Genomic DNA, 14,987 nt, shown 5'->3' on the forward strand with positions numbered 1-14,987 from the left:
AATTAAAATTTTAAATTAATAATAAATAATTAATAATAAATAATACAAAAATTAAATTTTATGTTTTAATTTTTTTATAAATATTAAAAATGAAAAAAATAAACATTTACAAAAAATTTAAAATTGATAATAAATAATAAATAACAAATAAAAATAAGAAAAATGAAAAAATAATAAATAATAAATTTATATACACTACATGAGCAAAAGTATCGGAACAGCGTGCGTTTCAATGGCTTCTTCCAAACCAAACTTTAAAAAACTAAAAAAATTACATTTTAAATAAATAATAAATAATAAATAATAAATAATAAATAATAAATAATAAATAATAAATAATAAATAATAAATAATAAATAATAAATAATAAATAATAAATAATAAATAATAAATAAAAAATAATAAATAATACATAATAAATAATAAATGTTTTTAAACTACATGGACAAAAGTAACCAAACTTGATTTAAAAAAAACAAAAAATACTAAATCCTAAATAAAAAATTAAAATAAAAAAATTACAATTATAAACTTAAAATTAATCATTAAAAATTTAAAATTAATAATTAATAATAAATAATAAAAACTAATAATTTAAAATTTTACACTTTTTGTTTTTAATAAATAATAATAAAATAAAATAAATAAAAAATTAAAATTTATAATAAATAATTAAACATTTAAAATAAATAATAAATAACAAAGAAAAAAAATCATAAAAATTAATAAATAATAAAATAAAAATGTATTTAAAAATTCAAAAAATTATTTATATTAGGAAAGCAGGAAGTGAACAAATGTAACAGTTACTGATTGTAAAAGTACCAGATGGAGGGGTAGGATTTAATAAGCTTTGCTTCTTCCTACTCCTTTTGGACATGTGGAATTGGGAACTGATTATGGGATGCACTCAATTGGAATCTAATGCATGTTCAAATGAAATTAAACCATTACCATTACCAATAACTGACACTTTCACAACATTGCACTGTATCTGCAGCAATACTCTCAAAACTGTGTTCCGAGTACCACTGGTGGCACGCAGGCGCCATCTAGTGGTTGCGCCCGATGAGCCAAGACACAGTGTTTTGTTGTTTGATGACATCATGGATCAGTGCCATTTTCCTGGACTCGGGGACTCATAGGTTACACAATACACAAATTGGTCCAAGCATACATAAGACCAGCTCTCATTGAGTACTACTCGTGTACAATACAGTCATCCTACTCCCTGCTGTCCAGGTGATGTTCAAGCACACTGCGTAACTGACTGTAATGGGAAACTAGGATTTGTAGTATAGGCTAATTTTAATGTATTTCAACATTATAAAGAGCGTGTACATAAGCAAAGAGGACATTTGGGGGTCATTGTTAACAGTAGCTGCTCGAGGGGATGCTATGTGGCACCAAGAAAGATGTCCGACTCCATCCATCAGCACATCTCTACATGCCTCCAGCTAGCGACAGAAGATAACTTTTTGTTGTATTGTGTATCAATATCTCATAGCGCCTACGCCGCCTGTGGCTTTAAAAGGATAAATGTGGCGCAATAAATAATATACTAAACGTACAAGTTAGAATAGATGCTTTGTGACCTGAAACAATACCAATGGACGTCCCCAAAGTGGTGGATGCTGGCTTCATCGTTATCAGTTATTGTTATTGTTAGGCGGCTCAGGTTGTTCGCATCTTGACTTCCAGGGGGGTTTGAATAGCGTGGATGCTGTCACATTGTGGCAAACATTTAGCTCGACCTTGACTCGCTCTTAGCGGGAAGGTCAGCGTATTTATTGCATTGATGCATGACTGAGCACGAATGAGACAAGAATCTGAAAGCACTTCAAACAGCCTTGAGGCGTACAAAGAGACAAGTCCGGGATTTCATTACAAACAGCATATTGTTTTCTGATTTCAAAATCATATTGAAAAACCTTTTTACAAAATGGATGCTCTACCTTTTTAACAATGTTGGAGAGATGCTGGGCTGTCAACTGTCATAATGTGTGTGCACAGAAAAAAAGAACATCCCAGCATTTTTATTTTTAATTTTGTTTTATTTTGTTTATTTTTTATTTTTTATTTTTTATTTTTTATTTTTTATTTTTTATTTTTTATTTTTTATTTTTTATTTTTTATTTTTTATTTTTTATTTTTTATTTTTTATTTTTTATTTTTTATTTCAGGCATGATCAAGCTGGTGTGGTTTATTATTTTTAAAATTTAAAATTTAAAAGCTGGTGTGGTTTATTATTTTTAAAATTTTAAATTTTAAATTTTAAATTTTAAATTTTAAATTTTAAATTTTAAATTTTAAATTTTAAATTTTAAAACCACACCAGCTTGATTGAAAATTAAAAATTAAAAATTAAAAATTAAAAATTAAAAATTAAAAATTAAAAATTAAAAATTAAAAATTAAAAATTAAAAATTAAAAATTAAAAATTAAAAATTAAAAATTAAAAATTAAAAATTAAAAATTAAAAATGCAATTTTCAAATTTAAAAAATAACAAATAACAAATAAAAAATAATAAACACCAGCTTGATCACACTGATTCACAGCATGTCACAACTACAGCTGCAGAATGAATGACATTTCAAAATCATATTGAAAAGCCTTTTTACAAAATGGGTGCTCTACTTTTTGTCCAAACAATGTTAGAGAGATGCTGGGCTGTCAACTGTCATAATGTGCACAGAATGCACAGAAAAAAAAAAAACATCCCGGCAGATGGAAGCGCAAAAGGCCTCTAGCAAAATAGTGTGCATGTATTTTTAAATAAAGGGAAGTGCTTGATGTTGCATTACAATATTGTAGAAAATGAGAGCAAGGTGCATGTTGGTGCATGTTACCTTTAAATGAATGCCACTTCCAACTAGTTTTAAATAAATGCATCCAATTGGAACAACAATATTGTCAGCACTGGGGAGGTGCAAAGCACAGCCCAGCCCACCAATGGAAAGGGGCTATGGCGCCATCTGCTGGCAAAGTGAGGAGGCACAGCCCACTCCACCTGTAAGACAAGAAGCAGGGAATAGATGGAGAAGACCCGGACTCCGCCTCCTTCTCTTCTGCAACATCACGCCCACACGCCGCCTACTTCATCTCCGCCGCATCAGCCCCGGACACCGCCTCATTCACCTCCGCCACGTCGAGTCTGGACGCCCGCCCCCCCCAGAGGACGCACCCCTAAAGGCGCCAACCTCGTTCATCGTTGAGGGCGCACCCTCTGAGGACGCCAACTTTGCTCATTGTTGAGGGCACCCCCCTTAGGGTGCCAACCTCGCTCATTGTCGAGGGCGCACCCCTGAGGGCGCCAACCTCGCTCATCGTTGAGGGCGCCCCCCTTAGGGCGCCAACCTCGCTCATCGTTGAGGGCGCCCCCCTGTGGGTGCCTACCTTGCACATTGTCGAGGGTGTCCCCCTTAGGGCGCCAACCTCACTCATCGTCGAGGACACACCCCTGAGGGCGCCAACCTCACTCATCGTCGAGGGCGCCCCCCTGAAGGCGCCAACCTCGCTCATTGTCAAGGGCACCCCCCTGAAGGCACCAACCTTGCTCACTGTCGAGGGCACCCCCCTGAAGGCACCAACCTCACTCATCGTCGAGGGCTCAACCCTGAGGGCGGCAACCTCGCTCATCGTCGAGGGCGGCCCACCTTGAGGGCGACCCCCTTAGGGTGCCAACCTCGCTTGTTGTCGAAGGCGCACCCCTGAAGGTGCCAACCTTGCTCATCGTCGAGGGTGTCCCCCTTAGGGTGCCAACTTCACTTGTTGTCGAAGGCGCACCCCTGAGGGCGCCAACCTCGCTCATTGTCGAGGGCACCCCCCTGAAGGCACCAACCTCGCTCATTGTCAAGGGCACCCCCATGAAGGCACCAACCTTGCTCACTGTCGAGGTAACCCCCCTGAAGGCACCAACCTTGCTCATTGTCGAGGGCCCCCCCGTAGGGTGCCATCCTCACTCATTGTCGAGGGCTCCCCCTGAAGGCGCCAACCTCGCTCATTGTCGAGGGCGCAACCCTGAGGGCGCCAACCTCGCTCATCGCCGAGGGTGGCCCACCTTAAGGTGCCAACCTTGCTCATCGTTGAGGGCGACCCCCTTAGGGTGCCAACCTCGCTCGTTGTCGAAGGCGCACCCCTGAGGGCGCCAACCTCGCTCATCGTCGAGGGCGCACCCCTAAGGGCGCCAACCTCGCTCATCATCGAGGGCGCCCCCCTGTGGGTGCCTACCTTGCGCATTGTAGAGGGTGTCCCCCTTAGGGCGCCAACCTCGCTCTTCGTCGAGGGTGCCAACCTCGCTCATTGTCAAGGGCGCCCCCCCCTTGGGGCGCCAATGTCACTCATTGTCGAGGGCGCACCCCTGAGGGCGCCAACCTCACTCATAGTTGAGGGCGCACCCCTGAGGGCGGCAACCTCGCTCATCGTCGAGGTCGCCAATCTCGCTCATTGTCAAGGGCACCGCCCTTAGGGTGCCAATGTCACTCATTGTTGAGGGCGCACCCCTGAGGGCACCAATCTCACTCATCGTCGAGGACTCACCCCTGAAGGCGCCAACCTCGCTCATTGTCGAAGGCGCACCCCTGAAGGCACCAACCTCGCTCATGGTCGAGGGCGCACCTCTGAGGGCGCCAACCTCGCTCATCGTCAAGGGCGCACCTCTGAGGGCGCCAACCTCGCTCATCGTCGAAGGCGCACCCCTGAAGGCGCCAACCTTGCTCATCGTCGAAGGCGACCCCCTGAAGGCGCCAACCTCGCTCATCGTCGAAGGCGCACCCCTGAAGGCACCAACCTCGCTCATCGTCGAGGGCGCACCTCTGAGGTCGCCAACCTTGCTCATCGTCAAGGGCGCCCCCCTGAGGGTGCCTACCAACCCCGCCGACCCAACCATTCTGTCCATTGCTTGGAGGGGTCTTCCTGGCTCTGCTGGGCCTACCGCCCCGGCCATCCCCAAGAAGGGTCCCTCTTATTTTGTATTTAACTTCCTGCTTTGCCTCGTCTTACTTTGTTGTCCTTATCACTCTGTGTGGGATCGTTACCATTTGTTGCTGTATCATCCTGCAGCTATTATCATTTAATTCAATGCTTTTACTTACATTTGGTCCTGTTCTCTGCATCCTGGGTTGACACCGCAAAGCCCACAAGCCCCCCACAAGCCCCCCACAAGCAGCGTGATAGAAAGACAAGTATCAAGTTCAGGGGACTGCATGCAACTGGCTGAAGAATATATTTTTTCCACCAATTGCTGCCATATGTCAACCAATCCTGGTTTAAACTAAAATTGCACCAGAAATGTCTTATTCTGCAATATGTTTGACTGCATAAAAAGTTGTAGTACATTTCCCTTTGGACCTGGCTGTCATTATGTATTCATCTGCCAGGTTCACCTTTAGCGAGCAGTTCCTGCAAGGCATTCCTAGCCAACGAGCCGCGGATCTTCAATCTCTAGGACACGACAGTAGGGAGTGATGAACTTGGAGTTGGGCACTTCCTTGTAAAGCTCGTCATAGGTGGCCTTGGCGAAGAGGACAAGGTTGTTCAGCTTGGACCACTTCTGCTCAGAACACATGAATAGGTCAGTGTTGGCCAAAAAACTGACAATAACCTGTGTAGAAAAACAAAACCGTTGTAACTGAACTTTGTAAAAAAATATATATTGAAAAAAAAAACCAAGCGCATACCATCTTCTTGGCTTTGCCTCCAGATTTGTTGACTGGGTCCTTGTCCTTCTTGGACTTCCCAGCGTCCTTTTTCTTGTCTTGTTTGGAAGGCTGGAACGTAAAGAGAAGTAACAAGCTTGATATTAACACGACAATATTGTGTCAGTAATATTTAAATTTAAATAAATGCAATGACCCGATTTAATCATATCTTATGTGGGTTAATACAAAATATCTCCTGAATAGTCTAAACCGGAAGTAGGCAAACAGCATGGAGCTGGCCCTAGTGGCTCCCTGAAGCTTTTTGAAAAATGTTTGAAAATGGAAAAAAACGGTTAGGGAATATGTTTTTTTGTTTTAATATGGTTTCTGTAGGAGGACAGACATGACACAACATTCTTCTCTGTAAAAATGTGTAGAGTAAATATTGAATTTCAACATGTCTGTCGCGGAAAATTTGCGTCATAGCCTACGACACACGGGATGCCAGGCAGGTGCCTGTTGTAAACAAACCGGCGGCTGTGTGATGGGCCATGGATCCCAAAGGAAAAAGGAGAAAAATAACTGAGGAGAACAGAGGATTAAACGTTTCTTGGACCCAATCATTTGCATTCTTCTTACATGCCCGATGTTGAGAAGCTGACGAGTCATGTCCGAAAACAGAAGTCACATTAAATAGGTAAGAACATAAATTTAGTAACAAAGTGGCTGTTTTTTTATAAGTATAAAGTTTTCTGATTTTCCTCAGTATATATTTTGGAATGTTCGTGACATTTGAACCAGGAAGTTTGTCCTGTGTGAATTTTTTTTTTCGTCCGGTGTGAAATGCCTCGCGGTTGGAATGTTAAAATAAAGTTAGTTGGAAGCAACAAGTACTGTCAAAAAGGCCATCACGGTAAGGAGGACTAAATTGGCCCGATACCATGAAATGACACTTCCGGTCCCCATTATTCAAGCTGGACTGGTTTCAAAACATGCCCCCAGTTCAGGGGTAGATATAGACATGTACGTGTGTTATATTCAGGAGTATTTATTATTGTTTTCGTGAATTTGTTCGAGGATTTTCTAAGACAGGGCTTCTGTAATGTGCAGACGTGGCGGCACCCCTAATGAGAAAAGTTCGGATCAGTCATGCCGCTATTTGTCCTTTCCGCCACTAGATGGCAGCATAAGCCCATTAATGTGCTTGGACTATATATTTTTAAAGCTATTATTATTCAACAATAAACAATAACATGTTATTGTACAGGAGTAAATAATAAAAAATAATTAAAATTTATTATTTTGGAGAATTTGTAATTCTATAATCGACAAAATTGGAATATTTAAGCAACGTTGTAAGATAGCAAGATTAAAATAATTAAAATAAATACAGATAAAAAGTCATAAAATAACAAGAAGTTAATGTGACTGTAGGGGTGTTATTTCATGTCTAGAGGGCTCTAAAAATGTATGTAATAAAACCATACCGTATACAGTCATATAAGGTAACAATAAAGCTATTATTATTCAACAATAAACAATAACATGTTATTGTACAGGAGTAAATGATAACAAAATAATTAAAATTTTATTATTTTGGAGAATTTGTAATTCTACAATCTACAAAATTGGAATATTTAAGCAACATTGTAAGATAGCAAGATTAAAATAAATACAGATAAAAAGTCATAAAATAACAAGAAGTTAATGTGACTATAGGGGTGTTATTTCATGTCTAGAGGGCTCTAATAATGTATGTAATAAAACCATACTGTATACAGTAATATAAGGTAACAATAAAGCTATTATTATTCAACAATAAACAATAACATGTTATTGTACAGGAGTAAATAATAAAAAAAATATATTATTTTGGAGGATTTGTAATTCTACAATCTACAAAATTTGAATATTTAAGCAACATTGTAAGATAGCAAGATTAAAATAATTAAATACCGATAAAAAGTCATAAAATAACAAGAAGTTAATGTGACTATAGGGGTGTTATTTAATGTCTAGAGGGCTCTAATAATGTATGTAATAAAACCATACCATATACAGTAATATAAGGTAACAAAGCTATTATTATTCAACAATAAACAATAACATGTTATTGTACAGGAGTAAATAATAAAAAAATAATTTAAAAAATATTATTTTGGAGAATTTGTAATTCTACAATCTACAAAATTGGAATATTTAAGCAACGTTGTAAGATAACAAGATTAAAATAATTAAAATAAATACAGATAAAAGGTCATAAAATAAGAAGTTTTTACAAGTCATAAAATAAGATGAATGATGAATAAAGTTTTGGCACACAATAAATAGTTACTATTTCACCGCAGTATTTGCGAGTATTAGTAGTTATTGTAAAGTAAGTAAGTAATTTTTTGTGCATCTCACCTTGAATGCAAGTGGAGCTTTGTCCCTGTGGATCGTTCATTTGCGCACAACTCTTTGTGTCCTGGGAATCGAACGTTCGTCTGAAAGACTTTGCGGCGATTCCTTTCAAAAGACCATAAGCCAGTTGTTAAAATCTATGAATACATACTTTTCTTTCAGTCTGGCTGGGGCTCGCTACCAAATGGATGACGGGCGTCGGGGGCGACGGAGACCTGCTGGTCCATCCTCTCCAGCAAAGGTAAAACCTTGTGCTGGAGCCAAGCCAAAATGTTCATAGCCGGTCTTTGGCGACATAAGCGTATCAGACCGTATTCCTTGTACCAAAAGTTCCCAAGCAACATTGCCTGGGGAAATAACACATGATTTAAATTATATTTATTTCCATCTTTATGTCAGGGGGGTCCAAAATGTGTTCATCGTGAAAATGAAAGGATTCGCCCATTTAGCCTTTTTACTATTTTTGCTGTTTTTTCCTTCTTTCTTAAAATATGTAAACTTAAAAAAATCTTTGTATATTTTCATTTTATGACTTGTGATTTTATGGTTATTTTAAGATTTTATAGATTTTAAGATTATATATGTATATATACAAAGTGTATATATATATTCTTATATATATATATATAAATATAATATATATAATATATATATATAAATAAATTATATATATATATATATATATATATATAAAAGAAAAATCTTAAAATAACCATAAAATCACAAGTCATAAAATGAAAATATACAAAGATTTTTTTAAGTTTACATATTTTAAAAAAGAAAGAAAAAACAACAAAAATAGGAAAAAAATGATAAATGGGTGAATCCTTAAATATATTTTAATGATATTGTATAAATAGATATTCGATATATATAGATATTATATAAATATTTTATATATTTTTTTCCATATATATATATATATATATATAAGAAAAATCTTAAAATAACCATAAAATCTCAAGTCATAAAATGAAAATATACAAAGATTTTTTTAAGTTTACATATTTAAAAAAAGAAAGAAAAAACAACAAAAATAGGAAAAAAATGATAAATGGGTGAATCCTTAAATATATTTTAAGGATATTGTAAAAATAGATATTCGACATATACTATAGATATTATATAAATATTATATATATATATGTATATATATTTATATATATATATATATAAGAAAAATCTTAAAATAAACATAAAATCTCAAGTCATAAAATATACAAAGATTTTTTTTAAGTTTACATATTAAAAAAGAAAGAAAAAACAACAAAAATAGGAAAAAAAAAGGGTAAATGGGTGAATCCTTAAATATATTTTAAGGATATTATATAAATAGATATTAGATATATATAGATATTATATAAATAGATATTATATATATATATATATATATATTATATTTTATATATATATAAGAAAAATCTTAAAATAACCATAAAATCACAAGTCATAAAATAAAAATATACAAAGATTTTTAAAAGAAATTATTCATTATTTTAAGAAAGAAAGAAAAAACAACAAAAATAGGGTAAATGGGCAAATCCTTAAATATATTTAATATATCATATTATTTATATATATATATATATATATATATATATATTATATTTCAACTTCATGCTGGTAAAATAATGTTATTTTTCCTCATAATATTATGATGTTATTCTTGTAAATTTTGAAAATTTGAAGACTTTTTCTTGTTGGATTTCATCTTTTTTATTTTATTGTTGTAAAATTACTGCTGATTATTCACATTTTGCTCTTTTTTGTATTTTTCTTCTTAAATGATTTTTAAATGACTTTTATAATGAACTGCTGGCCAATACTAAAAACAGGATTGGGCTGCAAATGGCCCCTCACCCATACTTTGAACACCCCTGGTTGATATGATGGAATATGGTCAGACCTGAGCTGTGACACCGCGGATCACGGAGAGGTATCGAACACATTGCAGCTTAACAAGGGCTGCATCCAGATCCGACAGTCGGGAAGAACATTGCTCCCACATTTCTCCCAACCTGGGTTCTCTGTCCTGGGGGACAAATTGAACACAAGTATTAATATTTAATGCCAGGCACCGGTATGATATCCCACACGAGTCTTTCTCACCAGTACATGGAAGCTCGCTGTCCACTCCACCCTTTGTGTGCTCAATTTCTCCTGGTTTTGTTGAAGCTGCTCCATGCAAACGTCCATCATGTCGAGGACTGACAGCAGCTCGGTGTACCAAACACAGTGCTGATCCCATTCCTCCTCATCCACTTTACACACAAATACACCCCAATCATACAGTCAACCATGGAAAAAGCCCAAAACAAACCCTACACCAGGGGTCTCAAACATGCGGCCCGCGGGCCAAATGTGGCCCGCAGGACACTACTTTGAGGCCCCCGCCTTGATATGAAAGTTTAATGTTAGTGCGGCCCGCGCAAGTTTGATATGGATGCTGTATGGTATCATGTACCCAGAAAAAATGATTACGTTTGATTCATGTTCATGTTAAAGGTTAAATAACTGTTAATAGTTCCTCCCTATCTGTGTGGAAGTGGTAAGTTTTTGGCTATTTAAGTTGAAAGGAAATAACTTGAAGGCTACCGTTTAGGTGGCTAGCTCTCTAGTTTGCGAGTTAGCATGTGTCTCAAGACCCTGCAGTTGCGCAATATGTTGTAAATAAAAAGAGTATAAATGTGACTATAGTCGTGTTTTGTCATGTCTACAGGGCTCTAATAATGCTTTGTTCATTTTAAATGTGAAAAAAATCATTTGTCTACCCACCAACTATATGTGCTTTCTTAAGTTTTTATTATTATTATTATATTTATTTATTACTGATTGATTGATTGATTTTCTTTATTCTTGATTTGTTTATTTATTTTTCATCTTATTTTGTGTAGAAAAATAAAAATTAAGATATTTGAGAACAGTGGAATGTTTTATCAGAGCTTTTCTTGCAGAAAATTGGAACCAAAGCAAAGTTTAAAAAAAAAAAATTTTTTTTTAATAAATGCGTTTTTTTGGAAAACCTGATGCGGCCCAGTCTCACCCAGAACCTAGCTCCAGTGGCCCCCAAGTAAATTGAGTTTGAGACCCCTGCCCTACACCAACAACAACACAGCAAGTAGTGGTGACAGCAAGTAGAGAAAGGACAGGGAGAGTTGGCAGAAACACAGTCTGCATCAGGCAAAACACTAATCATAAGTCACAGTCATTTTTGCCCCTAGAAAGGTGTACAAAATCCCGGGACCCATGTAAGGCCCCTGGCTGTTTCCTGATTGGTCAGTCTGAAAATATGATAAGAGAAAAACTATAGCAAAAATAGAAACATCAGCAGGAAAAATCAAGTCAAAATATTAAGAGAAAAATGTTGGAATCTAATTTTAAAAAGTTGTAAAATAATGAGGAAAACTAATTTAAGGCCCCTGGCTGTTTCCTGATTGGCCAGTCTGAAAATACGACTGAACAAGAAAAGTAAAAAATATTGCAAAAATAGAAACATCAGCAGTAAAAGTCAAAATATTAAGAAAAAAATGTTGTAATCTAATTTTAAAAAGTAGTAAAATTATGAGGAAAAATAATTTTTATTTAATTTTAGTAGCAGAAAGTTTAAATATTAAAAAAGGTATTATCTTTTTTAAGTTATTATCTTTTTTAAATGGGGGAGTATTTGGAGTTAATTAAGATTATAATATGGGAAAATAAAGTAATAATCATGACAAAAAAATTATAGCAAATAGTAGGAAAATTTAAAAAAGGGCAGAAATTGAAAAAACTTTAAATTCACAAGAATCAACTGAAAATATGAAAAGAAAATAAGTAGTGCGCTAACAACAAAAAATGTGCAATTTCACAAGAATGAATTAATCATATTATGTGGAAAAAATAATGTCATTTTTTTGTAGTATAAAAATGTTTTTTTTAAGTCGTAACTTCAGGAGAAAAACAGAACTAAATAAAATTAAACTGGGGAAAAAGTTGTAGTACTTTGGGAATAAAGTCAAAATATTATGGGAATAAAGTCATATTATTATGAAAATAAATTTTGTCAAAATTGTTTAAGAAAAAAGTTGAAATAATTGGAAAATGTAAAAAAAAAAAATAGTTTAAGGCCCCTGGCTGTTTCCTGATTGGCCAGTCTGAAAATATGACTGAACAAGAAAAGTAAAAAAAAACTATAGCAAAAATAGAAACATCAGCAGTAAAAAGTCAAAATATTAAGAGAAAAATGTAATCTAATTAAAAAAAGTAGTAAAATTATGAGGAAAAATAATGTCATTTTAGTAGCATAAAGTTTCAATATTTAAAAAATATATCTTTTTTAAATGGGGAATATTTGGAGTTAATTAAGATTATAATATGGGAAAATAAAGTCATAATCATGACAAAAAAATTATAGCAAATAGTAGGAAAATTTAAAAAAGGACAGAAATTGAAAAAACTTTAAATTCACAAGAATCAACTCAAAATATGAAGAGAAAAAAAAGTTGTGCTCTAACAACAAAAAATGTGCAATTTCACAAGAATAAATTCATCATATTATGTGGAAAAATAGTGTAATTTTCAGTCGTATAAAAATATAATTTTTTAAGTCGTAACTTTAGGAGAAAAACAGAACTAAATAAACTTAAGCTGGGGAAAAAGTTGTAGTAATAATAAAAATAAAGTCAAAATATTATGGGAATAAAGTCATATTATTACGAAAATAAATTTTGTCAAAATTGTTTAAGAAAAAAGTTGAAATAATTGGAAAATGGGAGTTTCCAGTGTCTACAGCGGCGCACCACAGAGCAGGGAAAGGACAGGGAGAGTCGGCAGAAGCCGATATTAACAGCTGGTATTGAACAGCGTTGCCGCAATTTACCCAGGCAGAGGATGCCGAGTACATGAGGAGGCAGAATGAGAGCCAAGCCAGCACGCCGGGCGCTTCTCCTCTGCGCTTCAAACTGCGCCGAGTCGTGCATCTCCACAGCTGCTTCCCTCAGCGATCTTCCCGACCACTGGACCGGCAAACAGAACTCAATGTCACCATGGCGGGCTTTTGAAGGACGCTTTTAATTACGGCCTCATATGGTTCACCTGATGTCCGCCGTGTTCTGTGACAAAAGACTGGAACAGAGCCGAGTCCACATCAGAGAGGATGCTCTCCTCCCGTTGGCTGTGCTGCTGCCAATAAGTATTCCGGGCACACATCTCTCCATCCAAAGCCTCCACCTGACGAGGAGCTGGATCAGATCAGACACCTGAAACACCCGAAAGTCTTGATTTGATTTCTCCCACCTGAACGATGTCAGCGTTAGCCGCCGTTGCTAGCCAGTACGAGGCGGTGACGGGTACCACTGTGTTTTTAAGAACATCCAACCTGGCGCCGACCACCGGAGCCAGTATGCCAGTTACAGGGTCCACGGCCTGAGAGCCGTAGCTGATGGCTACCAGACCTGCAAAGAACCAGTGTTGATCCAAGGACTACAGAAAAGTAGCTAAGACTGACTCAACAGCGCCTCTGTTGGTTGCTGCTCAAGACTCTTGACCTCATGACCACGCCCCCGAGACACCCCATCTTAGGTACCAAAAGTTGGGGCCGATGCAGTGATCCATCTTTACCTCTGCCGGCCGGGTCCTCCACAGTCCCTGCCAGCGGTATTGTCCTTCCTGATACGAGGTCGGTCTCAGATCCCAAGACAGGTACACTCAGACCTGACCCCATGGGGTCCGGGTACTCCATCCCCAGCAGCGCGGGCACAGGACTGTCTGAGAGGGGCATGTCTCCTTGTTTGAACAACATAGGAGCGACAAGTCAATACCACTTGTTGCCAGGTAGAATTTGTTGCCTGGCAGTTACTAACTGCACTGCCTCAAACTATGGAGAAAAGGCAGGGACATTTGGCAGAAACATGTATACCACACAAAAAACACTATAAGGGTTAGAATTTAAATTTATTTTGAATATCTTTTTCAATACTTTGTATTAAAATATACAATCGATCTCATCAGTGCTGTTGCCAGGCGGAAATTGCACTGCACTGTTGTCATGTCTTTGGGTCAAATACATTAATAACTCATACGTTTCATAAGTTAGTTAAAATGAAAGTAATAAATAGCTAAAAGTCCTAATAAATAGTGTTAAAAACGCTAAGGTTGAAAAGTTTGAGTGAGAGTGAGACATCTTCTCGAGAAAGTATGGTTTTGGATCACTAGAGAGTGAGCGCTCTCGCATAAAGACAAGCTTTGTGCCGTTTTCTCTCGGTGAAAAGCAGACCGCCCTCACGGCAGAAAAGAAACTTTAAAACCTCATAAACACGACGAAAGCTGCTCTAAACGCTTTTTTTCTTGGGAAATTATCGTCTTTGTAAGTATATTGGTGTATTAAAGCACTTACATAGATGCATCTGCTATTTCAAAAGTTGTACTTGTTTGGTCAAGTTCGCTAACTTCATGCTAATGCTAGCTTGCATTTGCAGTTGGTGTACGTGTGTTAGCTAACTGTTAGCTGACGTGTGTTTAGCCTGCAACATGAGCATAAAACTTCATTTTATTTTTTCTGTATGTTTCAGTTACCTCTTATTTTTTACATGAAAGCTTCATGAAGCAAGAAAAGCAAGCGGAGTTTTCTTCATTGGTTCGCTGGCTGTCTAGCAACATACACAAACGTGTTGTGAGGACAGAACAGCATTCTTCTATTTCATTTTTAATAGATGAAAATATGAGGTGTAAAACTCACATTTTCAAATATACAACATAAGGTGGCCAGAAACATTTCAATATTGAACAAAGCAAAGTTTGTTCTCAATCAGAAATCACTCCACACTCTTTATTGCTCTCTGGTTCTACCAGATCTTACTTATTGTGTGGAAATATGGGATAATAACTATAAAAGCAATCTTCACTGGCTAAATGTACTGCAAAAAAGGTCAGTAAGGATAATTCATAATGCCGCCTACAGAGAAC

At 36.7% G+C, this 14,987-nt stretch overlaps 1 protein-coding gene across 1 annotated transcript in view; it reads right to left on the bottom strand.

The window, feature by feature from the left end:
• Nucleotides 1-5,163: 5,163 nt before the first annotated feature.
• Nucleotides 5,164-14,987, bottom strand: part of LOC131134908 (uncharacterized) — a 28,992-nt gene continuing 19,168 nt past the window's right edge. Inside the window, exons 18-27 of the mRNA XM_078792957.1 lie at nucleotides 13,644-13,808; nucleotides 13,320-13,477; nucleotides 13,119-13,253; nucleotides 12,904-13,039; nucleotides 10,155-10,306; nucleotides 9,952-10,077; nucleotides 8,227-8,392; nucleotides 8,049-8,150; nucleotides 5,682-5,771; nucleotides 5,164-5,554 (exon numbers count right to left, since the gene is read on the bottom strand). Of these exons, the coding sequence (XP_078649083.1) occupies nucleotides 5,505-5,554; nucleotides 5,682-5,771; nucleotides 8,049-8,150; nucleotides 8,227-8,392; nucleotides 9,952-10,077; nucleotides 10,155-10,306; nucleotides 12,904-13,039; nucleotides 13,119-13,253; nucleotides 13,320-13,477; nucleotides 13,644-13,808 (1,280 nt within the window). The 3' untranslated portion in view covers nucleotides 5,164-5,504. The remainder of the gene's footprint in view (nucleotides 5,555-5,681; nucleotides 5,772-8,048; nucleotides 8,151-8,226; nucleotides 8,393-9,951; nucleotides 10,078-10,154; nucleotides 10,307-12,903; nucleotides 13,040-13,118; nucleotides 13,254-13,319; nucleotides 13,478-13,643; nucleotides 13,809-14,987) is intronic.

The sequence above is a fragment of the Doryrhamphus excisus genome, linkage group LG8, assembly GCF_037039965.1.
Source record: "Doryrhamphus excisus strain RoL-2023G ecotype Guam linkage group LG8, RoL_Dexc_Guam_v1.1, whole genome shotgun sequence".
In the NCBI taxonomy this organism is placed as follows: domain Eukaryota; kingdom Metazoa; phylum Chordata; class Actinopteri; order Syngnathiformes; family Syngnathidae; genus Doryrhamphus; species Doryrhamphus excisus.